Source organism: Homarus americanus, unplaced genomic scaffold (genome assembly GCF_018991925.1).
Source record: "Homarus americanus isolate GMGI-L3 unplaced genomic scaffold, GMGI_Hamer_2.0 scaffold22266, whole genome shotgun sequence".
In the NCBI taxonomy this organism is placed as follows: domain Eukaryota; kingdom Metazoa; phylum Arthropoda; class Malacostraca; order Decapoda; family Nephropidae; genus Homarus; species Homarus americanus.
In genome coordinates, this window is record NW_024729730.1 from 239,177 (window position 1) to 265,000 (window position 25,824).

The following is a 25,824-nucleotide window of genomic DNA, read 5'->3' on the forward strand; positions in this document are numbered from 1 at the left end:
TTGCGGCCTCAGATAACACGTAGTTCACTTGTCATCTGCACGGCGATAGTGGATGTGATGTCGCACACACACACACACACACACACACACACAGACACACACACACACAGACACACACACACACAGACACAGACACACACACACACACACACACACACACACACACACACACACACACACACACCGCGCGCGAGCGTGAACAGGCAAGCAGGCAACCAACCAGCCACGTACAGCCATCAAGCCAGTCATCTAGCCAAAACCAAGACTCCAGCCAGCCAGCCAACCAGTCAGTCAGCCAGTCATGGAGCCAGCCAAGCAGCCAGCCATGGACCCAGCCACAGCCAGTCAGTCAGCCAGTCATGGACACAGCCAAGCAGCCAACCAAGCAGCCAGCCATGGACACAGCCAAGCAGCCAGCCAAGCAGCCAGCCAAGCAGCCAGCCAAGCAGCCAGCCAAGCAACCAGCCATGGACCCAGACAAGCAGCCAGCCAAGCAGCCAGCCAAGCAGCCAGCCATGGACCCAGCCAAGCAGGATTCCCCTCGTGAGATGCATTATAATTAAGATATAGAGTGGCTGTTATCTTGTCATCTCGCCCACGAGTGTCGGTTCCTTTCTGGGCGGCCCCGCGATGCTGAAGAGTCACAGGCGACCCCTAGAGCCACGAGGCCCCGGGTCGCAGGGTCATTATGGCGCTTCAGAGTTGTAGAGCCTGAGAGTCATGTCGCCTTCAGGAGCTCGGAGGATTATTAGTCCTTATGGTTGCTTGGAGCCCTTGGTGTTTCAGGGGGCTTCAGATGCCATTAGGGCTGTGTGATTCCTCAGGGTTAAGTGGTTGTTAAAGTCATAGTGAGTTGTGGGGCCTTTGGGGTTGTGATAACCTCGGGGTTAAGGATTTAACATCACCCGTTTAGATTCTAGGAAGGGGCACCGCAGGGTTACCAGTGTGTCCTATGAGTGTGATAGCCTTTAAGGATGTAGGATTCCTCAGGGTTGTGGGAGTTCCTTGGACTACAGGAACCTTAAGGATTACTGGAATATCCGTCTGCAGGAACCTCTCTGGAGATGTTGATTGTAATCTTGTGGTCTCTTGGGTAATGAGGAAATGCGGTTAGTATTATTGGAGACTCTCTTAGGAGAAGGCTTCAAATTTGGTAGCGTTTTCTTGGACCTTTCTTGGAAGCCTTGGAGAAACCTCGGAGATACAGGTAGTGATCGAGAACGTTTTTAAAGTGGGGAAGTGAGAACGGTAAAGACAATGTTTTCTTGGACGTTGGAGGAAATCTTGTTTATTTCTGGGGGAATGGGGAAGGGGGTGCACGTTAACCCAAATAGTAATCTCCGAACATTTCCAGAAGACGATTAAAGTTGGATGGTGTTTTGGGACGTGTCTTGGAAGCTCTTGTTGGGGGTAATGGAAGAAGAAGAAGAAGAAGGGAGGAGGCGGAAGATGCAGGTGATGTTCTTGAACGTTTTTCCCGAAGGTGAGGAAGTGCAGGTGGCGGTCTCAGATGTTTCGTGGACTCAGAGAAAACTTGTCGTGAAGTTTATACCTTAGGGGAGTGTGTGTGGGGGGAAGGGAATTTGTGGGTGGGGAAGGGTTGACGTGTGTGGGGGGGGAAGACGTGTGGGGGAAGGAAGAGAGGTTTGTAGGGGGGGAAGAGGGTTGATGGGGGAGGAAGGAGAGGTGTGGGGGAGGAACAGATAGTGTGGGGGAGGAAGAGGGTTGATGGGGGAGGAAGGGAGGTGTGTGTGGGGGGAGGAACAGAGAGTGGGGAGGAAGAGGGTTGATGGATAAAGAGGTGGGGGAGAAGGACTGAAACTTTAGGGAGAGTAATTAATGCAGTGTACTGTTGGTGGTGTTTGGGGGGAAGACAGTGTTAAGACTCGAATGTCAGAAGGAGTTTGGGGTGGTGAGAGGTGGGAGGAGTATGTTGTGGTCTGGTGAGAGGTGAAAGGAGTGTGTTGTAGTCTGGTGGTGAGAGGGCTTTTGAGAGGGAGGATGTTCTAATGAGTGGGCGAAACACATGTACAACACTGCAACTCAAAAACAAACCTGAATAACAACACATTAAGAAAAAACTTATGCTTATACTATACCTGAAGGCTAATCCACACCTGCAATCATGGTTTTTTTATGGTGAATAGTGTTGTATTGAGTGAGATCACGACCCGAGACCTGTCACTGCACACAAACAAGATTCTCTCTCATGATGGTGAGATATATCCTGCTCTTGAGGTACATACTGATATATCATGCTCTTGGGGTAGATGGTGATATATCCTGCCCCCAAAGAGTACCAGGCATCTACTGTTGTTTCGTGAATATAAAATAATCCCTGAGGGCCACATGTCTTCCTAACCTAACCTTATTATAGATGAGGTAGTTGTCTTATTACCCTCGTTGCGTGCTACAGACCTTAGTTATTGAAGCGTATTAATAACCATATAACGTCTAACAACATAATTACTGTAGTTTTTAATTGTTAATGACTAGCATACTTAATAACTCATAACACGTGCTTAAAGACTTTAATTATTCAAACATACCAAGTCATTATAACAACAACGACGAAAGTTTAAAAAAAACACGATTGAAAAATTCTCCAAAACTGTGACCCAAAATAGAAAACTGTACAGGATGAGAAAGACCATCAGATACAACGCGATTCCGATATGAAAACTTGGCCCAGCCTTCTCTCAGGGTTTATACCTTAATAAAAGCTACATAAAACTGTGCTTTAAGAAGACGTAAGAATAAAGGAGAGTTTTGAAAATTGAGTTATATAACGTACATGTCTTATCCAGGCGTAAGGGGTGGATGAAAAAGAACCCGTGTGTTGTAATGAGTCAGTGGCGGATGGGAAGGAACATGGTGATCCTCCTGAGTCCGTGTTGGTGTGGGATAAAGATGAGAGTGTCGAGGCTGGCGGGTGGGATTACCGTCCTTATTGGCTGCGAGATGAGACTGGCAGGGGGGAGGAGGGGGGGGATTGACGGACACAGCTGATGATGTAAACAGAGCCAGCTGGGGTAACCTCGGACGGCTCCTTCCTCAATCCCCCAACCAACACTATGTATGTATGTTGGTTGGGTTTGTGTTCTGTTGCTGGTCCGGACAAAATCGACTTCTAGATAGAATGGCATTGGACAAAATACCCCACGAGTGTTTCTTTGGTCCTAACACGCACACACACACACACACACTTATCGCGTCTTGCTGTTCTGGCTGTGAGTATTGCTGTCTCAAGTGTTTATACCATGGTGTCTCCTCCCACCAGATGGCAGTGTTGTTTTCGTCTTCTTTCTTCTTCTGTCTTCGTTATTCCTTCTTCTTCTTCCTTCTTCTTTCTTCTTCTTTCTTTCTTCTTCTTCTTTCTTTCTTCTTCTTCTTCTTTCTTCTTCTGTCTTTGTTATTCTTCTTCTTCTTCCTTCTTCTTTCTTCTTCTTTCTTCTTCTTCTTCTTCTTCTTTTCTTCTTTCTTCTTTCTTCTTCTTCTGTCTTCGTTATTCCTTCTTCTTCTTCTTCCTCCTCCTCCTCCCTCTTCCTCTTCCTCTTCCTCTTCTCAATAAATAAACTCGAACGTCACTTAGTGTAAGAAGTCTAGGCGTTTATTTATATATTACTTTCATTGTTTTAGTTGTGTGTGTGTGTGTGTGTGTGTGTGTAATAATAATAATAATAATTAACGGTTTATTGAAAAAGTTATAAGCCCGAAGGCTGAAAATATACATTGGGCATAAATGACTTATTACATACATTGGTGGTTTAACAAAAGCTTTCATTAGAGAAAGGTAAAGGAACATACAGTGAACATACAGATTAATGTAGGTGTTGAAAAGCAAAAACGTAGTGTAGTAACTCCTCCCAGATGGTGTTAGGAGGACCTCACGTAGTAGTTCCTCACAGATGGTGTTATGAGGGGCCTCACGTGGTGTAGTAATTCACAGATGGTGTTATGGAGGGCCTACGTGGTGTAGTAATTCTCACAGATGGTGTTATGAGGGCCCTCACGTGGTGTGAGTAATTCCTCACAGATGGTGTTATGAGGGGCTCACGTGGTGTAGTAATTCCTCAGATGGTAAGCAGGAGGGGCCTCACGTGGTGTAGTAATTCCCCACAGATGGGGTTATGAGGGCCTCACGTGGTGTAGTAATTTCACAGATGGTGTTATGAGGGGCCTCACGGTGTAGTAATTCCACAGATGGTGTTATGAGGGGCCTCACGTGGTGTAGTAATTCCTCACAGATGGTGCATGAGGGGCCTCACGGGTGGGTTCCTTCACATATGGTGTTGAGGCCCTAATGGTAGTAAATCCTCACAGATGGTGTTATATGAGTGAGGTGTGGTTCCAGGCCTTCCTATCGTAGAGACGGATTAACACATCGCTGGTAGGTGGGTCTCACGGGCCGTTATCACTGGGTACCTGGACCTCACTGTGAGGTCAACTTGGGTACCACTGTTACTGCTGAGTTGTTCTACTGACTTAAACACTGTTCACCACTGTTCACCTCTGTTTAACACTGGTTCCATTTCTTTCCTAAATGAAATAGTAACTTCGGCGTGAACTTGTTGATATTCCGGTGGGGGGAGGGTTCAGGGAGGGAGTTGGTATGGGCCAACATATTGTTGGACCTGGCTTGAGAGGAGCGCTAGGTACGTCTTGACCCTTCGGTGGTCAAGGATGTGTGTGTGTGTGTGTGTGTGTGTGTGTGTGTGTGTGTGTGTGTGTGTGTGTGTGTGTGTGTTTATCTGTCTGTCTGTCTGTCTATATTTTCATCTATATTCATTTGTATGTTTTTTATTTCTGTCTATTTGTCTTTCTATCTATCTGTCCACATCTGTCTTATTTAGTAACTCTCTAAATGTATTTATGTATCTAGACTCTTATTTACCCTGTCCGTCTGTCTGTCTGTCTGTCTATCTGTTCGTCTGGTTCGTCTGTCTGTCTGTCTGTCTGTCATTGACTTTTACCACAGAACAGGGAACTCTTTTCACCTGTAACAAGCGGCCAATTTCGACAGCCTGAATTAATACCTCTAAAAAAAATCCTCGTAAAAAATCAAATAAATACAAATATGAAAAGGTATAAAATATTGAGACCAACTAACAGACCGACTAACAGACTAACTAACAGACTAACTAACAGACCAACTAACAGACCAACTAACAGACCAACTAACAGACCAACTAACAGACCAACTAACAGACCAACTAACAGACCAATTAACAGACTAACTAACAGACCAACTAACAGACCAACTAACAGACCAACTAACAGACCAAAAAATCGATTACGAGGCAGATGGGGGCAAGACCTAACGACAGAAAATTAGTTCACTTGTATGTGGTTAGGTTAGGTTAAGAAGTTAGGTTAGGTTAGGTTGGGTTGGGTTGACCTGGCCCTGAAAAACAATAATATCCCAAGTGTCGTTCACAGGTGCTACAAACTTGAGCCAGTCTACAGATTTCTCTTCCCAAAATATCACAAAAGGTTCAAGTATTTTAATATTTTTTTCCCGTTCCTTTATTTTTTCAACGAATTTTAATAAGAGTTTGCATAAAGATAACTTTTGGCAGGTCTCACAGTTTGCTGCCGACAAATTTGGAGTATTTGCATATCGTGGGATTTTACAGGGGGTCAAAGATGAAAATTTTGGTGGTGGCGAAAATAAAATAACATTCTCAGGTGTCGGCCATTTTTGTTTTGTTCTTGTTATTGTTGTTTGGATAACCGAGAATTTATTCCTAAAATAAGTTTATCCAGGGATTTTTTCTTCTACTTTAAATGTATTCAGGATTTTTTTCAGTGACAAAATACCATAAATAAAGATTTTTTTAAATTTTTCTGAATTATTATTTTTTTAATCGTTGATATAATGTTACTGTCTCAAAGTGAGTGTCCCATGGGTTCCTCACTACACCCACGACCCCCTCACACCATGGGTTCCTCACTACACCCACTACCCCACACCATGGGTTCCTCACTACACCACTACCCCTCACACCATGGCCTCACTACACCCACTACCCCCACACCATGGGTTCCCACTACACCCACGACCCTCACTACACCATGGGTTCTTCACTACACCCATGACATACTCTGATATGTTAATGCCTCTGCTATCCTCTTCCATCCGTCTGCTATCATCCTGTTATCTAATGCCAATACCTGCTATCCTCAGCCACCCCTGTTATCCTCTGCCACCCCCTGTTATCCTCTGCCACCCCTGTTATCCTCTGCCACCTCTGTTATCCTCTGCCACCCCTGCTATCCTCTGCCAATTCTTCTATCTCTGCCACACCTCTGTTAGCCTCTCTGCCACCCCTGTTAGCCTCTATGCACCCCCTGTTAGCCTCTGATGCCCCCTGGTTAGCCTCTGCCACCTCTGTTATCCTCTGCACACCTCTGTTATCCACTGCCAACCCTGTTATCCTCTCTACCATCCTCATCCTCTGCCACCCATTGTTATCCTCTTCCACCCCCATATCCTCTGCCACCCTGCTATCCTCTGCCACCTCTTACTATCCTCTCACCCTCGCTATCCTCTGCCACCCTTGCCATCCTTACACTTCCCCTGTTATCCTCTGCCACCCCCTGTTATCCTCTCCCACCCCTGCAGATTGGATTACCTGAATTCATATTTGTTCAAGAAATCTTAACAGCGGAGTTACTTCATTATGTATTGTACGCACCACAACGTAGAGAGAGAGAGGGGGGGGGGGAGAGAGAGAGAGTCACCACACGGCCGCCAGATGTCCTCATTGTGTGTGTGTGTGTGTGTTTGTGTCAATGGTGACTCGCCACCCATCCCATGAGACCCACTTAATAGTGCGTATGTTAAAGTCTTTCCTCCCACTCATTTCTCCTCTTCTTCTCCTGTTCTATTCTCCCTCCTCTTCCTCTCTATCCCTTCCTTAACCCCTCCCCCCTCCCTCACCTCTCTCCCACTCTCCCACTTGAGACACGAGGATATGTTAAACGCGATCATGACTCAGATATTGCGTTGAAATTCACTTAAGTTGAGACGCAGGCACAATATTGCGTTGATAGTGACGTTCATATTTCACGGAGAGTTTTACTAAAGCTACGAGCTGTCCTTACCAGTGTTACTTGTGAGTGAAAAATGAATTCTTGTTTTGAAATGAGTAATACGTGCTAGTTTGTGGTGAGTGAACGAGCCTTTGAACTTTTAGAACGAGTCCTCGAACTGTCTGTACACCCATAGATGACAATGTATTATTTCATTAAAGTTCGGTACAGTTTCGAACAGAATGTAAAAGGAAAAATATCGTCTTTGTTACTGTTTTTGTAATTGTTCCTTATTTTATATTTCTGAATTAAATATTCTAAGTTTTAATTCAATATTTTTCATTTGATTATTATGAACGTTTGAGGCGTCATACAAATCGATATATTTATGTATGGGTTCGTTATACTTTCCAAGTTTAGTATACTGAATATATCGGATTCAGGTCGGATTCATATTCACGGGATTCGAGTTTTATGGATTCAGGTTTGATTCACATTCATAGGATTCACGTAACCTTCTGGCTGACCTGAATGGGTTCACTAGCTTGACGTGGGATTCAGTTCGGTTTAATATAGTTCGGAACAGCATCGAATTACTAGGTTGGATCAGATGTCACTACAGGTAAGATAGAAGAAATTGAAAGAACAGGGGAGTGAATGAACTAGTGAGTGAATGAACTAGTAAATGAATGAACTAGTGAATGAAAGAACTAGTGAATGAATGAACTAGTGAATGAAAGAACTAGTGAATGAATGAACTAGTGAATGAAAGAACTAGTGAATGAATAAACTAGTGAATGAAAGAACTAGTGAGTGAATGAAGTAGTGAATGAAAGAACCAGTGATTTAAAGAACAAAGGAAAGAAAACAGTGACTCGAAGAACAGAAGAATGAAAGAAAAATTGAATGAAGTAACTCGTGAATGAAGGAACACGTGGTAGGTCAGGACTACAGGAGCCTTGTGATCCGGCAGCCAGTAAAAAAAGGTGCTGTCATCTTCCTTCTCTCTGATTGGTTCAAAGTGTAAACTAACCCTCTCCCCTCTCTATCCTGTTCTCCCTTTCACCTCTCCCCTCCTCCCCCTCTTGCTCCCCCCCTCCCCGCTCCTCACCATCCTGTTCTCTTCTTCTTCCCCTGTTGCCTCCTCCCCTCTCCCCCCTACCATCCTATACTCCCCTTCACCCCCCTCCTGTCGCTTCCTCCCTCTCATCTCACTCCCCCCCCCCATCCCCCTCTCTTCACCACTCCACCACCACTTCCCCTCACCCCAACTCCCACTCCCTGTTCTCTTTATCCTTCCTCCTCTCCTTCATTCTCCTCCCCCCCTCATCCCCCTCATCTTCCTCCATCCTATCCCACTCCCTCTCCTCTCCTTCTCCATCTCACACCCTCTTCCCGTTCCCTCCCCTCTCCCTTTCTCTCCTCTTTGCTACCCACCTCCCCCTCTCTCCCCAGTGTGTGTGTGTGTGACCTCTGTGTGCCGGATGTGTGAGGCAGCACCAGGCCTGATGGTGATGCACAAACTGCCTGATAAAACATCCACGTGAATCCTATCTGGCTTTTTATCACCCCACTAAAGGTTAAAGGTCAAGGCATTGTTTAGTCTGCAAGGTCACAGCTAAAGGTCAAGGCATTGTTTAGTCTTCAAGGTCACAGCTGGAGGTCAAATGTGAATACATTATCGTAACAACTGACTCAACAGATGCATTAAAACTGATCACCTGAAGATTAGCCAACAAAAACAACAGCAACAATAATAACAACAACATCCTCAAAAGCAGCAATAACAAACATACTCAAAAACAACAGCAAAACAACAACAAAACATCCTTAAAACACCATAAAAAATAACAATAAAAAGCGGGTTCCCTACTATTACGTAACCTGACATATATGGGCAGAGGGAGTACAGCTTCCTTGTCACATTAAAAAAAGAGGTGATGACACTACCAGAGGCGAGACACACACACACACACACACACACACACACACACACACACATTCAGGATCTAAGTCTGTGACGCAAATGTTGAAGTGATGGTATAATTGGGGGGTGAAGTGGGAGGGAGTGAAGTGGGGAGGACTGGGGTGAACTGGGGAGAGGGTGAAGTGGGGAGGGGGTGAAGTGGGGTGAAATGTGGTGAACTGGGGAGAGGGTGAAGTGGGGAAACGCATAGCCATGATAACACAGCCAAGATAACAACTCGATAACACCACTACTAACACGTTTCACCATCTAGCCATAAATCAGGTAAGATAAGACGAATAGGAAAGATAAGACGAAAGGGAAGGGAAGGGAAAGGGAGAGTTAGGTAAAATGGCCAATGAGTGGAGAGTTTTAGAAGAGTTTACGAGGAAAATTTGGGTTTATGTCGCCGTAAAATAAACCCTCCTGGGTGAGTGAGAAGGTGGATCCAGATGATACCGGAGTCTACTGTGGCAGGAATGACAATGTGTGTGACTGTGTGTGTGTGTGTTTAGCATTATGGGGGGGGGGTCAAAGCGTCTTATTTATCATAGTGGGCAGTGGAGCGGTTCGATTCTACTCTCGGGGGTTCAAATAACTCGATCAGGGATTCAAATGGTACAATTGGGGGGGGTTCAGATGGTACGGTCAGGGTTCACAGGAGTGGTACTGGAGAGAAAAGGGTCGGTTAATCTACTGTGATTAAGGCTAAGAGCTACGTACCTAACAATTTTATTCCGCTTTACAGGGAACGATGATGTCTTGTAACGTCCTAACCAAGAAAAAATATGTCCTCTTTTACACGGATACGAATTAAATACGATAATCACTAAATAATAACTGAAATTTTTAGTATATAAAGTCCTCAGAAATGAATATATATAACTTATTGTAAGGAGTAGATGAAAAAGTGTCGGGTACGTGTAACTAAAATATGTAAAAATCACCTCGCATATTATCTTGCATAGGCCGTTCAAGCTCGTATATAACAAACATTTGATTTTACATTTGGTTTGGCTAGTATAAAAGAGCTTGGTACTTCATAAACGTAAATAATACAAATAAAACAAAATGAATACAAATATTCGAAAAAATAATAATCAGAAAGTATCGTAAATAAGTTTGTTTTGATTGACTATATTTATAATTTTGTCTGAAAACATATTGCGAGACCCTGGAAAATAAATCTCTCGGTTGCCAGCATTCACCTCACAACAACACGGTACACAGATCAGCTGAAGGAGGTGGACAATAACATCGCCAAGCTCCGGACAGTTACCGCTCACCTGATACACTCGGTTTGGTTTGTTATGTGGACAACTCGATACTTCACGCCATAAGGTACCGAATATTTATGATTGGTGGTGCCGGTAATCCTGGTAGAGTGCCGGAAGTAGTGACATAAATGAGACTAGGATTGACGCCATTTGTTTTTCTGACAGGTGATGGTAGGACAAATATGTACAGTAGCTTAACTAATCCTCTCTCAATTAAATTTGATTAATCTACTTACTTAACTAACATAATAGAATCATAACCTAAAATGGTGAATTTATAGTCTTACACCGGTCTTTCTTTCGCTGTTATTAATATGTATTTCGTAATGTTTAAAAATTATAAGGTATTTTTCTGCTATGATATTTCCTCCGGAAATTAAGGATAACCTAGATTTTAATTTTTCAATATTATTAGATTTGCTCAGTCACAAGTGTTGCCATGATTTGTTTACGTCTCGCGGAGGTCTGACCCACCCCTCAGCCAGTGCCCTTACCTCAGTCTTCACTTCTTAAGCGTCTACAGCGCATGTGCAGGGGTGGTGTGGGAGTTTCTTATTGGCTATAGCGATAGGAGACTTAGGCGTTCATTGTAAGCCGTTTTCGATGCACGGAGTAGATAACGCGTTAGCTATTCTGTATGCGCAGACGTTGCTTTTGACTTGTGCGCATGAAACATTCAGAGGGAAAGCTAACACCTCGATCAGGCGTTAGCCTTGTGCAGCTCCCAAGCGGCCCAAATATCTAACAACCAATCAACGATTTCTCCCACTGAAAACACGCGGATCATGGCCGCTTATGGAGAATATTTTGATTAATATTGAAGAGTTGGAGGCATATAAGGCAATAAAAAACTGTGATATAATAATGAAAATAATTCTATCTACAGTAGTCTGTTGGATAGGACCTAAAACAAAACGTATGGCGTGAAAAAAATTGAAAGGAATTGCGCCTAGTTGAAACCATTTTTAGCTTCGCCCATTTTTAAGTGGGCGCTGTCTGATTTCATTAATCGTTGGTGACTTTGATGTATCACATTCATAATTACTCAAATATGATTAAAACTTTAATATCATTACTCATAAGATACTTTTAATAAGGGCGAACAAGTTGATTACAGTTCTGTAAGTGAAAAAATTAAGACTTAAACGAATCTGAAATTCATCGTATTGCGTGTGTAAATATGCAAACACAGCCGCGAGAGAAGCGTACAGCTCTTCTGTTGGATGGTACGTGTGTTTTCTTAGTCCGGGAGAAATTACCTTTACAACGGGCCCGATTTTTGGTCTTATTCTTATTTATTATTGACTGATTGACGTTTTTCCTTTTTGTCTTTCTTTCCATAATTTTCTATATATTTTCTTCACTATTTCTTTCCTCATTGTGTCCAAATAACAGTTCTCTTAATTGTATTGTTTTCTGAAGACTGTCTTGTGCTTCAGTTATTTCCAAGACGCTGTACAATGTCGTATTTTTAATGGCAGTCCGGGAAAGCTAACCCGTTAGTTATTCCGTGCATCACAAAACGTCTTACAGTAAATGCCTTTATTATTGGTCAAAAGTTTTTGTCTTAGCCAATGAACAATGAGTGGGTGTGTCGGGAGCAGAGATATGAATTTTCAGTACCAGTTATGGCTGAACAGGTGGAAGAGCTGTGCCGACATTGTGGTAAAAGATTATTTTACGTCAATTGCCGAGTTTCATCAGAAAAATAGAGAGGCTTTTTCTTTTTTTTTTTTTAGAAAACCCGGTGTATTACCGAGCAACATTCTTTGTCCAAGGTGTGGGGGCATGAACAAAGAGGGTGTGTATCTCAAAATATAGTGATTTCCGGCGGAAATGAATATCAAATTTGTTGGAACTCATCATTTACCATAGGAAAAACATATTTCTGATATAAAAAGAAAGACCGGTGCCAGATGTAAACAAATCATGGCGGCACTTGTGACTGAGCAAATCTAATAATATTAAAAAATTAATATATCAGTTATCTTTAATTTCCGGCGGAAATATCATAGAAGAAAAGTGTCTTAGAATTGTCTAAACACTACGAAATACATATTAATAACAGCGAAAAAAAGACCGGTGTAAGACTATAAATTGACCCCTAAAATAATATATCGTAACCAACCAACTAACCCAATCCAAACTTAGCCTTACCTAACATAATTTAACCTATCCAACCCTAACGGCAACTTTAAGCTAGTGTCACATCCGGGAATTAGAACTGATGAAAGTAATAATTTGTGCTTTATTTACTGTTGTGGCGTTGGTATTTTATTTGTTCGTTTTGATGGTGAGATTTTGTGCGGACGTCATAGAGGGCTGGATGAAGCCATGTGACACCGCCCTTACCACTGTGACAAATACCAGAAGCAGTTTATATCCTGTTTGGGCAGATAATGGTATACTGGCGTTTATAGTTTAGTCATAAATCTTAAGTAGTGAACCGCATTTTATATTGCACACTGGGTGGGTGTCCCTGGGTGTCTGGAGAGCTTACTAAACTTTACAAAGCAGTTTCATAATTTTACTCTGTGTATAAAAAGCCTTACGGCGTTTACTATATAAAGTTCTGAATCGCCTGGGAAGATTTTGCTCAAATATTTAGTGTTTTGAGCCAAGATAATATGCTTTTAAAGGTTTTAGCAAATGTTCCTTACCCTGGAAAAATATTGCAAGTGTAGGAAATTAAATTCTTTTAAAAATTTCCTGAATTCTTGCTAAGTCTTGGAAGGTTATTGCATAATTTTGCTTGCTAAACTCTTGTTGCATATTAAAGCACTGGAAATGTAAGTAGAACTGCGTAGAGCAAGTGAAGGCTGTTGTAAAATGTGGCGCCTGGTGACACTATGGTGGTCTGTATGTTTACCTCAGTTCTTGTTGGCTGCTCCGTCGTGTATTATGACCGATCAGCTGACGGAGGTAAACAAAGCCCTGTGTTGTGGATCATCAGCTGATTAAACACTTTGTAGCTTGTTGTTGGTCGTCACTCACAGGCTGACGGATGTAAACACGAGTGCTTTGATGGATGCAGCTGGTTGCTTCCACTCACCGTTCCCAAGGGAGGTTACACATACACTTCAGGGTGTGCAAATATCAAGAAGGGAGTTTGAACCCCCGCCCCTTAAATCCGGCAGTGGGTCTTACTCGTTATAGTTATCAATAATATTTTCATTTTTGTGAAGAACAAAGTATTTATCGTCATTTTACACATTTTACATACAACAACACAGTGTTGTCGGAATCTTTGTGTTGATAATGTGCTTGTTGAGTGTTTCCCCTCTCTTTTAATAACACCCATCCTTTCCCTTCCTTCCCTGCCCCCTATAACTAAGATAACCCACCCTTTCCCTGTCCTCCCCTTCCTCCTCATCCCCCCCCTCCTCCTCCCCCCATCCCTCCTTCAACACGACCCAGACCCATTATTGGTGTGTGTGTGTGTGTGTGTGTGTGTGTGTGTGGTGACCATTGGCGGGGTCCTGGCACCACCACCACCACCATACCTTAAATCACCAATTCTTTTCGTGCAGATCTGTTCTCTCCCTCCCCGCCCCCTACTTTCCCTCTTCCCAACCCCGCTGGCATGAAGCCTAGAGGAATATTGAGAGGCGAGAATGGTGGTAATAATAGTGGTGGTAAGAAGAACGATGGTGATTTTAATAACAACAACAACAATGATAATAATGATAATGATACCGGTAATAATAACAACAGTCATATTTGTCACTAACTTAGCTCATTTACATAAGCCGGAAGTGGTGTTGTTTACATGGCGTTATTGCAGTGTGGCACAATGGTCGGCGGTGGTGCTGTGAGAACCCTATATATCCAGGCTGTGTTGCTGCTTACAGGGACGACAACACACTCTAGTTGCTTAATTAGTTTCTCTCTTCTTCTTCTTCTTCTTCTTCTTTTTCTTCTTCTTTCACTTTTTATAATAAACTATCAACTTTATGGTTTAACCCTTTGAGGACGATGGTTTAACCCTTTGAGGACGATGGTTTAACGTTGTCATGCCCCCAAGGTTTTAAGGATGGAGAGAGAGAACAAAGACTCTATGCTCAAAACAAAGTGCAATAGGTCGAGTAAACAGGATGATCCATTTCTTCGCCCCACATTAAAAACAATAATAAAAATGATTTGTGTGTTTTATAGAAGAGACCGATAATGTCGGCTTTTCCGTCCCCCCTCTCCTTACCCCTCCCTCCTCCCTTCCCTTCCCAACCCCACCTACCCCTACCTTTGCCTACCCTCCACCTCTGTACCTTCTTCTTACCCTCTACCCATCCTCTCCTCCCATCCTCCACCTCCCATCCCCCCCCTCCCATCCTCCCCTCCCCCAGTTCGTAACGTTTGATGTTTTTCTTTGTTTTATGTTATTACATTTTTGTATTATAAATGCTGGCGGACGCTGGAAAATGTATATTAGAATTTACCTGTTATCCTGTGTTAAGTTCCTCCAGCGTCGAGGCTTTGTTTACAAATGGTTGCTTGAAAGATCACGGGATTAGATCATTTATTGAAGGTGACGTAAATCTAACTGTTGTATTGACTAACCTAACGTTGCCTAATTTAATCTACTCTGGTTATCTTTTAGTATTTTTTATTTATTTTTTGTTCAGAAAATGTTTTAATGCCGTTGTCCCCGCAAACAGCCATATGTGAACACCGAACACAGGACGCGGTTCACCTTCTGGAAACGACGCGTGATTCTAAGTTCAGAATTGTTTTTGTTTTTTACGTCCGCCACCCGTTTCTGAAATAAGAAATAATGTTTGATAATTCCGTAAGTGAAATAACGGAGAAAACACGAAAACATTGAGAGGTCAACATTACCAAACTATCCCTTGCGATTATCGGATTTACTGTCGAAAACAACATGGATGAAGACTTCATTCACGATATGTAATGGCGAGAATAAAAATGGTCGGTTATGGTCCGAGTTGGTGTTTATTGTGGCGTGGCACGAGTGTAGTTATCGTACGCGGACGCAAAGTTGTTGAACTTGAGCACTCGCAGTGAGTGATCGTGCCGCGGTGTGAACGGCTGCTCCAAGCGCTCACCGCCCACTAATGACTCGTTAATGATATCAGGCGGGAGAGAACATCACTTAATCTTTCTAATGTAGTCGTTTTTTAGGTTAATTCCTGCCTTTATATTTTATCCGGGAGTCGTTGATGTTGACTCAGCCAGCGACAGCAGTATAAGACTTGACGAAGTGGATTGTTTCAAACTCACATTCTGTTAAAAATGTTTTTGCTATGTTTTCAAACTTAAGCTAAAGCTCAAAAATCTTTATGGGTATTTTCAAACTCAAATTCAAAAAGAAAAGTTTTAATACGGGCCATAACGGTGAAGTTGTTTGTCACTGGTGCTGTTATGTTAAATTTGTCGTTTGGTTTTACCGCAGTGACTTTGATGTTAGTGAGAGTAAATGAATAAATGATGACCTGGGTCGACAACCATATCTCTGGGGTGACTTAGTGATATTAAAGGTACAGTATATGGTAAATAGTCTGTCTATCCACGTGTTATTTTAGGTTAGGGAAAATTAATTGAGGAATTATATGTTTGAGGTAACGTTAACTTAGTCGCTAATTACCATTGTGTCTCGGCTAACACAAGTTAAGCTGTGGTGGCTTTATCTGTAGCATTGTTGTAATCGCCAATCAGGCGGTTAAAGGATTTATTGAAACTTGTGGCGTTGGACTTAAACAATATAATTTGGTCAAACCTGTTGGATACAATTCCTTTTAGTATTTCACATAAATCATACATAGGCAATCACATACTGTAAATGTCTAATCCAATATATATTTACATAACAATCATAGCTATGTAATCAGTCTAATCTTAACACTTATAATGAGTATTTAAGTTTCCATATTTTTATGTCATCACAATGATAAACGAAGCAATGGACACAGTCTACCTGTGTACACAATAAGAACCAGTTAAACTTACGTGTTGAAAGTCTCAAGAGAAACCAGGTTAGGTGTTGCCTCTGTGGTCTGAATAGCTACAGTGCCCATATCCTGCTGTCTCACTAACCCTCTCTCGATGGGTGAGGGCTGCTGAGTCAGGTGATTATACACAAACAAGCTCCCTTACTACCACCCAACACCTCACCTCCTCTAGGTCTCTCATCTTCAACCATCTCAACACTCTACACACTGTATACGGGCAGGCACACCCAATAAACATGACATGACTTACAGCCTAACATAGTGATGGTTTATGTGTCATCCTACTCATTACTGCTTGCGGTAACAATTGTAATACGATATTGTATGATATTACGACCTGTGGTATTATATAGTGTATACCTTGTGATTTGTAATATATATTAAACACATTGACTTTTTTCACAAGATTCACTGAACAATAACAATAACAATAATCTCAAAACTATATATATATATATATATATATATATATATATATATATATATATATATATATATATATATATATATATATATATATATATATATATATATATATATATATATATATATATAATGATAGAAGATGCAGTTCACTTATAAGTCGGTAAACTGTACCGCCGTGCTCTACAACAAATGTCTTGAAACGTGTACTGTACTGTACTGTACTGTACTGTACTGTACTGTACTCCCTATTAGTAAGTACTCTACAAAGCAACAATTTATAATTCAAAGATATGAAGTTTGGCTGCACTCCGCAGTTATCGGGGGCGGCGCATGAGCAGTATTGTCCACACCAGAGTAAGACTTACTGATAACCTAACGTCAAATTTATTTCCTCTTGAAATGAAGTAATTTAGTGGTGGAAGAGATCAAAGCCTCGTCCTCAGGGTACGAGTCCTCAGCTGACCTGCCACTCACCGCCTTTATTTTTTACCAGAAGCTTTCGGCCTCTCTAGCTACACTGATGTTAAAGGTTAGGTCAGGTGAGGTGAGTGAGGTTAGGTTAAGTTTGGGTGAAATAATTTGGCAGTTAATCTTCAGGTGATCCGTGTTGCATAGTTGCATGTGGTGTATCCGTGTTGCATAGTTGCATGTGGTGTGAGGATGAAAGGGGGGGGAGTGAGCTAATACAGCCAAGCACAGTGAGGTGAAGTGGTGATTGGCACAGCATAGTTTGATGTACTCTACTGAAACTCAGCATAGTCCAATGAGCTAAACTGAGACTCAGCATAGCCTAACACAGCTAAGTCACGAACGTTCGCATTGTAAAGAGAAGTGAATTTACTTAAAACAGCATAACTTGAGCAACAGTGAATAGTAACTTACCCTGCCGTTCCAGTGTGGTAAATTGATATTAACATAGCATAGGTTATGAGACTGAGCCATTAACACTGAGATTAGCTTAACATAGTGAGCTTAATATTCGCATTGGAGAGTCGAGAGAGAATAAATTGAAATATATAGTCTTCACACACACACACACACACGGGGGTCACAGCTTGAAGTGGCGGCCTGGCTTATGAAACGTTACGACCGGAGATGAAACGTTTCGAATTGGAATGAATGAGTCTGGCTTTATACAGTGTAAATGAATGAATAGCCCCCCCTCCCCCTCCCCCTCCCCCTCCCTTCCTGTGTTATTCATTTAAAGACAATAGACCTGTACTCGTGTTATTTTTTTAAACTTTTCCAATTTGAGGTTAGTTATTTGAATGTGTAATGAGTGATGGTTAGCGGAGTGAGTTACAGATTTGATAGATGTTTGTTGAATGTTGATAGATGTTTGTTGAATGTTGATAGATGTTTGTTGAATTTTGATAGATGTTTGTTGAATGTTGATAGATGTTTTTTGAATGTTGATAGATGTTTGTTGAATTTTGATAGATGTTTGTTGAATGTTGATAGATGTTTGTTGAATGTTGATAGATGTTTTTTGAATGTTGATAGATGTTTGTTGAATTTTGATAGATGTTTGTTGAATGTTGATAGATGTTTGTTGAATGTTGATAGATGTTTGTTGAATTTTGATAGATGTTTGTTGATTGTTGATAGATGTTTGTTAGATGTTGATAGATGTTTGTTGAATGTTGATAGAAATTTATTGATTATTTAAGTGACCGAATATATAAGGTATATGAGTGAGTTGTAGGAAAGTTTGGTTTACCTTAGACCCCTTCAGAAAAATCATCCCCCTAACCTAACCTAACCTAACCTAACCTAACTGAACGAAAAGTAAAGAAAAAAGTCAACATTCTATCATCAACTGAAATTCTGGGACATTCAACGAAAAGTGGGGAACAAATCTATCTTCTGGTCTCTGAGTGGCATTAATAAGGTACTGAACTAATTGGTTGTATTGGGGACTGCCCGACCTACATTCACTGCCCTGATTAGTGGTCAAGAAGCATCAGGGTAGTTACGATTGTTAATGGTATTCTGTTTGGTTTGGTTAGGTTAGTTTAAGTGACACCAAATTACTCAGCTCCAAGGTTGCAGTGGGTAGATGCCATTTAACTCATTAGATGATTACAGTGACACATATTATGGTTAACACATATTAGCAACACCTGAGTTACCTGTCAAGATGTTCACTGAGTTATATACATTACTAACACCTGAATGTTCTGGCGAAAGGTAGATGCAGAGTGACACGTGTTTACTACAGGTGAGGGACCACTAAGGTGTGCTGAGCCGGGTGTTGTTCTCTGTGGCTGTCCAGGTGTCTCGTTACGCCTCGGATGACGTCACCTGATACGACACACTAACCCTCAAGTATGTAAGAGTCACTGGTAAAAGTTGTCTGAATATGACTGAAACTCCGAACTGCTGAAGCACGTCTGTGAATTGCTGGAATGAGTCTCTGAACTGCTGCAACGAATCTCTAAACTGCTGGAACGTGCCCCTGAACCGCTGGAACGAGTCTCTGAACTGCTGGAACGAGTATCTGAACTGCTACAACGAATCTCTAAACTGCTGGAACGTGCCCCTGAACCGCTGGAACGAGTCTCTGAACTGCTGGAACGAGTATCTGAACTGCTGCAACGAATCTCTAAACTGCTGGAACGTGCCCCTGAACCACTGGAACGAGTCTCTGAACTACTGGAACAAAACCGTCTGAATATAGAGGCACAGTCGACATGATTCGCTGCGATGGATATCCTGAGATTACACCGAGACAAACTCCACCTCTTTTGGGAACATTAAGCTGCAGGGTCAGACGCCTCCTGAGAGAAAAAGAGAGAGAGAGACAGAGAGAGACAGAGAGAGAGGCTTCAAGAGGCTTCATCTGATCCTTGATACTCACGAGAAACACAACTCTTCGCTTTTAGCCTTGGATGTTTTCTCTTTCAACGGTGGATAGTGTTTCTTTTATGTGTTTATAAACATTCCCAAAATAAACGGGAAGCATATTGGGTCTTTTATAAACCAAATATAGCGTTAGTCTTAGTTATCGTCTCTATACACGATTAAACTTCAACGAGAATCTCATTATCTGGTGATTAATTTCAGATATATTTGATAAACGAAACACTAATATATTCAATGTTTAAGACTTGTGTGTTGTTAAAGTCGCTAGCCAGTCCGCCATCCGAACACTGATGGATGACGTCACGGGTCGCTGATTAACAAAAGAAAACAAACGTCAAGAGGCATTCTTCAGGGGCTTTGTTTGAATCCCTGCAAAATCAGTTCCTTCTCATCGTGGGTATTTTTTCGACTATCCACCACTATCATCACCACTATCACTATCATCACCACTACCACCACCACGTATCACCATCACCACCACGTATCACCATCACCACGTCCTTCCTAATTACTACCATCAAGTACCACCTCCTCCTCACATGCTCCAATAATAATCATTAATTTCTTGAGTACGATGTCTTAACCCCTTGAGTATAATGTCTTAACCCCATGAGTACGATGTCTTAACCCCATGAGTACGATGTCTTAACCCCTTGAGTACGATGACATAACCCCATTAAGTCATCAGGTCATAATGCTCAAGGAGATAAGTTATCGTAATCAAGGGGTTAAGACAATGTACTCAATAAGTTAAGTCATCGTACTCAAGGGGTTAACTTTATATAGTGCGCCTCATTGGTCACCTACCAAAGGAAAATTAATCTCTATCTTAATTAATTTACATCCTTCTCTCTCCTCCCGTATTAATTCCTGTAGCACCTTTATTGGTTTGTTTTGATTACCTCAACTTAAAAATAAAAACAAGAGAACTAGAGGAAAGTCAGGTTAATATTCATGTACACACTCCAATAAGTATCTTCACGGAGGCGATCGATGAATTTCAAAATGAACACTGCGACTCCTGTTGTCTCGGTAGGGTTGTCAAAATCCTTCGTCCGTTGTGTCATATTATCTCACACAAAATCGTCAAGATATTTTTTTTCTGGGGGGGGAGGAGGAATTTAATTAACAATGCTCATATGTTTGGCTTTGGTGAGTTTATATACTGTGAAGTTATCGTCCTGAATGACTAATTAAGATGGTATAAAAGTACAGGTGGTAGATGTCCACAGGTGTTAACAGGGGGTAATGTGACGGAACCAACTCTGAGGTGAAGATATTTAGTGAAATTTATTGCAAAAATGACGTCTTCTATTAATAGGATTCATAAACAGTGAAAGAACTAGAATTTTACCCTCCTCCTCCTCCTCCTCCTCTACAGCTCCTCTACAGCCCGACGGACACTCAGTTTAATGGGTTCTGATAGATCTGTGTAGCCTCCATGTTCTACAGTGTTAAGTAACATGAGTACGGTTTTAAGTTGCAACATCAGTAACTACAGTAATAAAGAGTTAACATGATAAAGTACAATAATAAAGAGTTAACATGATAAAGTACAATAATAAAGAGTTAACATGATAAAGTACAATAATAAAGAGTTAACATGATAAAGTACAATAATAAAGAGTTAACATGATAAAGTACAATAATAAAGAGTTAACATGATAAAGTACAATAATAAAGAGTTAACACATGATAAAGTACAATAATAAAGAGTTAACATGATAAAGTACAATAATAAAGAGTTAACACATGATAAAGTACAATAATAAAGAGTTAACATGATAAAGTACAATAATAAAGAGTTAACATGATAAAGTACATTAATAAAGAGTTAACATGATAAAGTACAATAATAAAGAGTTAACATGATAAAGTACATTAATAAAGAGTTAACATGATAAAGTACAATAATAAAGAGTTAACATGATAAAGTAAGGAATAACATAGGTCAGTATAACTCGTTGTCTGCAGCGTTACCACCTGCATCTGTCTCGGCCGCACATTGTTTACATCTGGCGTTCAAGTTCATTCTGAAAAAAAAAGAGTAGAACCTCGTCAACAAAGGATTAAAATTCGCTCATAACACGGGATTTATGAACTCTTCAGGGGTGCGGTGGATTTATCTCTTGGTTCAACCGTAGAGGAAGGATTTGAACTTATTGAATCGAATTGTTTTTTTTTTCCAACAATGGATGCCCCGTTTGGTATTGTATCCACGCTATGATTTCAATGTTGGGATTAACTCCACCCATTGATTCAGTGTTGGTGTGCATTGTGTACGTGTTGATTGAGCAGAGGGATTAATACTTAAACTCCTTCGGCTACTGACTGCTGTTGTTATTGTTCAGGGTTTGTTCATGATGGTTCATTTTCTCCAGTTAATCCGGATTTGGTGATTGTTTATGCAGGCTGTTTTGGTTGGTTGGTGTAATTTGTTTTGTAATGAGTAAATCGATCCCAGAAAAACGTAATGTTGTACAAAAACTAATTATCGGTGTTTCCTTGTGTTGTTATCAGTACACTCACCAAAGATAAGGTTGTGTAGAAATAATAACCGTGTGTTGTGAGCAGTAAATGAGGTTGTAAAAGGTATATTATTCTTTGGTGGAACTTAATATTGATACATTTGTTATATGAGCATTTACGAAGGAACAGTACAGTGACTTACCTGTAGTCTTAAAGGTTACAAAAGGTGGTGAATGTAGCCTCCGTCCAGGTCACAACAGGTTATGTTATGTTAGCGTTAGGTTAGGTTAGGTTAGGTTAGCGTTAGCGTTAGGTTAGGTTAGGTTAGCGTTAGGTTAGGTTAGGTTAGCGTTAGGTTATGTTAGCGTTAGGTTAGGTTAGCGTTAGGTTAGGTTATGTTAGCGTTAGGTTATGTTAGCGTTAGGTTATGTTAGCGTTAGGTTATGTTAGCGTTAGGTTATGTTAGCGTTAGGTTATGTTAGCGTTAGGTTATGTTAGCGTTAGGTTAGGTTAGCGTTAGGGGTTAGAAGTAGCTAGGTTATGTTAGGGGGTTAGTTATGTTAGCAAGTAAGAAGAAGTAAGTAGTTTTGTGTTGTGTGGGTGCCCAGCTCCAGTATATTATGCATTACTGAAATAATAACAATCCTCCTGCATGCTTTAGTAATCTTAGTTGGACCCCTCATTCCAACCCCTCAAACGTCCTCTCACCTCTCTACTTCTGCCTCTCCTTCCCACCTCCCTGTTAACAGGACGCGCGGTATTATGACAGCAGTGTTGTGTTGATACATCTATTTTATGCAGATGATCGCCAGTGCTGCCAGCACCGATGACACCGTTGTTATGTAAATGGCGCCGCTCACCTCGCCTAATAAACTCACCGTGTAGTATCTGCCACTTGATAACGCCCCAGCTTTTTTTTTTAGGTTAATGTATGACTTTTTAATCCTTCTTTTTTTTAACTTTTAGAATTTTAATGACTGAGCCAAAAGCTACAATATTTGACAGGAGTATGATAGTTTTAGGCCTCTGTGTACGATAGTTTTAGGTCTATACAATAGTTTTAGGCCTCTGTGTACGATAGTTTTAGGTCTATACAATAGTTCTAGGCCTCTGTGTACGATAGTTTTAGGTCTATACGATAGTTATAGGCCTCTATGTATGATAGTTTTAGGTCTCTGTGTACGATAGTTTTAGGCCTCTATGTACGATAGTTTTATGCCTTTGTGTACGATAGTTTTAGGCCTGTGTACGATAGTTTTAGGCCTGTGTACGATAGTTTTAGGCCTTTGTGTTTGGTGTATTGAATCATGAATAATTGCCATTGTTTGAAACGAGTATAATTAAAAGTTCTGTTGTTCTGTCCACATGTTGGCGGATGGCAATGTCCCTTTGTCAGTCCACATCCGGTGTCACTTGTTTTTATAGTATGACCTAAAAAGGGACTACGCTTTTACTATGATCGCTCTAACTGTGTATACTGTTCAATACGACCTATGGCACACGTAAATGTTCACTCTTAGGTTATGTAAATGCATGTACTACGACAGAGTGAATCATTTAAGTGTGTTGTGAGTGCGTGTTAAGTGTGTCGTGAGTGTATATTAGTAGCCTTGAACTGCTTGTGGGTACAGGTATATGATATTTGTATACCCTGAGCATTAACACAAACATTCACCCCAACATATACCCTTAAGACAAAAACATTCACCCCCAACATATACCCTTAAGACACAAACATTCACCCCAACATATACCCTTAAGACAAAAACATTCACCCCAACATATACCCTTAAGACAAAAACATTCACCCCAACATATACCCTTAAGACAAAAACATTCACCCCAACATATACCCTTAAGACAAAAACATTGATTCAATTCCCAACATATAATTCTTAAGATAAAACATTCAATTTCAATATATACCTAAGATAAAAAGACGACCCTAACATATACCCTTAAGATAAAACATTCACCCCTAACATATACCCCAGATACATAACCATCTTACCCCTAACATACACCCTCCTTAAGAGATACAAAAAAATGACATTCACCCCAACATATACCCTTAAGACACAAACATTCACCCCAACATATACCCTTAAGACAAAAACATTGACCCCAACATACACCCTTAAGACAAAAACATTCACCCCAACATATACAGGACAACAGGAAGCAGGGGGGGGGGGGTCCATGTGGTGTTATGATCATGTCAACGTATTTCCCTCTCGTTGGACGTTTAATTTCAGCTTTTGAGACTTGCTAATGTAGAAGTTAATATGCATATACCACTCAGGCCTGTGGGGGATGGCGTGTGTGTGTGTGTGTGTACATGTGTGAACTATCACCCGGCGGGGGGGCAAGAGTGGGTGTTAGAATGCATGGTGTCGTGTTGATGAGCCAGATGTGCTGTGAGGGCTGTGTTTACATTACAGGCCAGAGAACCTTCGTACGAAATCCAAATATTGTCGTAGGCTGAAAAAATATAACCCGGGGAACTTGTGTGATTAATAAAACTGACTTATAATAAATGAAATAATAACCTAGTGTATTTGAGGTATTTTTTTTTAATGCCTGTAATATATGTTATTAATAATCATATATTTGTAGTTGATCAAACATAATATTTAGTTTTGTCTTTAAAATTTAAGAAGATTTTGTAGTATTCTCCGTAAGTTCTAACAAGATGTGGTTCTTTTTTGTGTTGCAGTGTGAGGGTGGAGGAGCAGGGCGAGGCGAGGCGAAGCTACCCACACTGCGCCACTCCTGGTAAGACAATCTCCCACAGCTGCTCTTACAACAAGGCGAGGCGAGGCGAAGCTACCCACACTGCGCCACTCCTGGTAAGACAATCTCCCACAGCTGCTCTTACAACAAGGCTCCTCCTCCTCCTCCCTACCGCGGCCACGGATCATTGTCTTTGTCCAGTTGTTTTTTTTTTCTTCCTAGACTTCGTAGTGTGTTTTTTTCTTATGCGTGGGAAAGTTGTAAGGTACTTAATACAATTTTACCAACATCCATTTGTATCAACAGTTGACGTCGGTTTAAAGATGCACAAGCAAACGTGAGTCTTGTTTATGAATGTTTTTGTTTGGACTGTAGTTGTCTTCATATGTGGTCTTGTTTGTATTTGTTAATCTAATCGCTATAGTTGATCTTCATTTAAATCCGTGAGGAGAGAGAGTCTTGTCCTGTGGTGGGAGGAGGAGCCGGGAATTAAGACCTGTTTATAAACACTTTATCGCCTTACAAGAGTTTGTTATGGTGTCGCCAAAGTGGATCCTGTTGCGTGTGAAACTTTGCCTCTTTACAGTTTCAGTGGGACCGAGATTATATAGTTATAAAAGTAATAGATAGATAAAAGGATCAGATTGATAAGGTTTTAAAAAAAATCCGATAGTTACAGCTCGGTAGAAGACTGAACATGACAGATGTATAATGCTTCCTGTTCTAATGTGATTTTAAGTCTTTTTCCTCCTTAACTCTCAAGTTCATCACATTATGGAACTATTTCTATGGCCCTGTAGCCAGTGGTGCTTTACTAGGGATGATAAATTAATATCCAGATCATAATTTAAGCTGTGTGTGTGGGGTGCTTGCATGTCATCACACAGCTGGGCTCACTTGCTTGACACACGCAAACCACTCCAAACATTTTCCCTGAACTAACACGATAAATTAACGTCGTAATATTTTAACATGATAACTTATGTTGTTCACTGGGATGGTTTCACACGAACGATATTCAGCATTGTGTATATTAATTAATTGTCATTTTTGTGTGGGTTTTTTTTTTACCGAAATGAACGTTTTT

The 25,824-nt window shown here is 41.1% G+C and overlaps 1 protein-coding gene across 1 annotated transcript; it reads left to right on the forward strand.

The window, feature by feature from the left end:
• Positions 1 to 359: 359 nt before the first annotated feature.
• On the forward strand, positions 360 to 19,367 carry LOC121866811. The gene is made up of 3 exons (XM_042366546.1): positions 360 to 543; positions 921 to 1,109; positions 19,084 to 19,367. The coding sequence occupies exons 1-3, from the start codon at positions 360 to 362 to the stop codon at positions 19,365 to 19,367; spliced, it is 657 nt and encodes a 218-aa protein (XP_042222480.1).
• Positions 19,368 to 25,824: the final 6,457 nt, after the last annotated feature.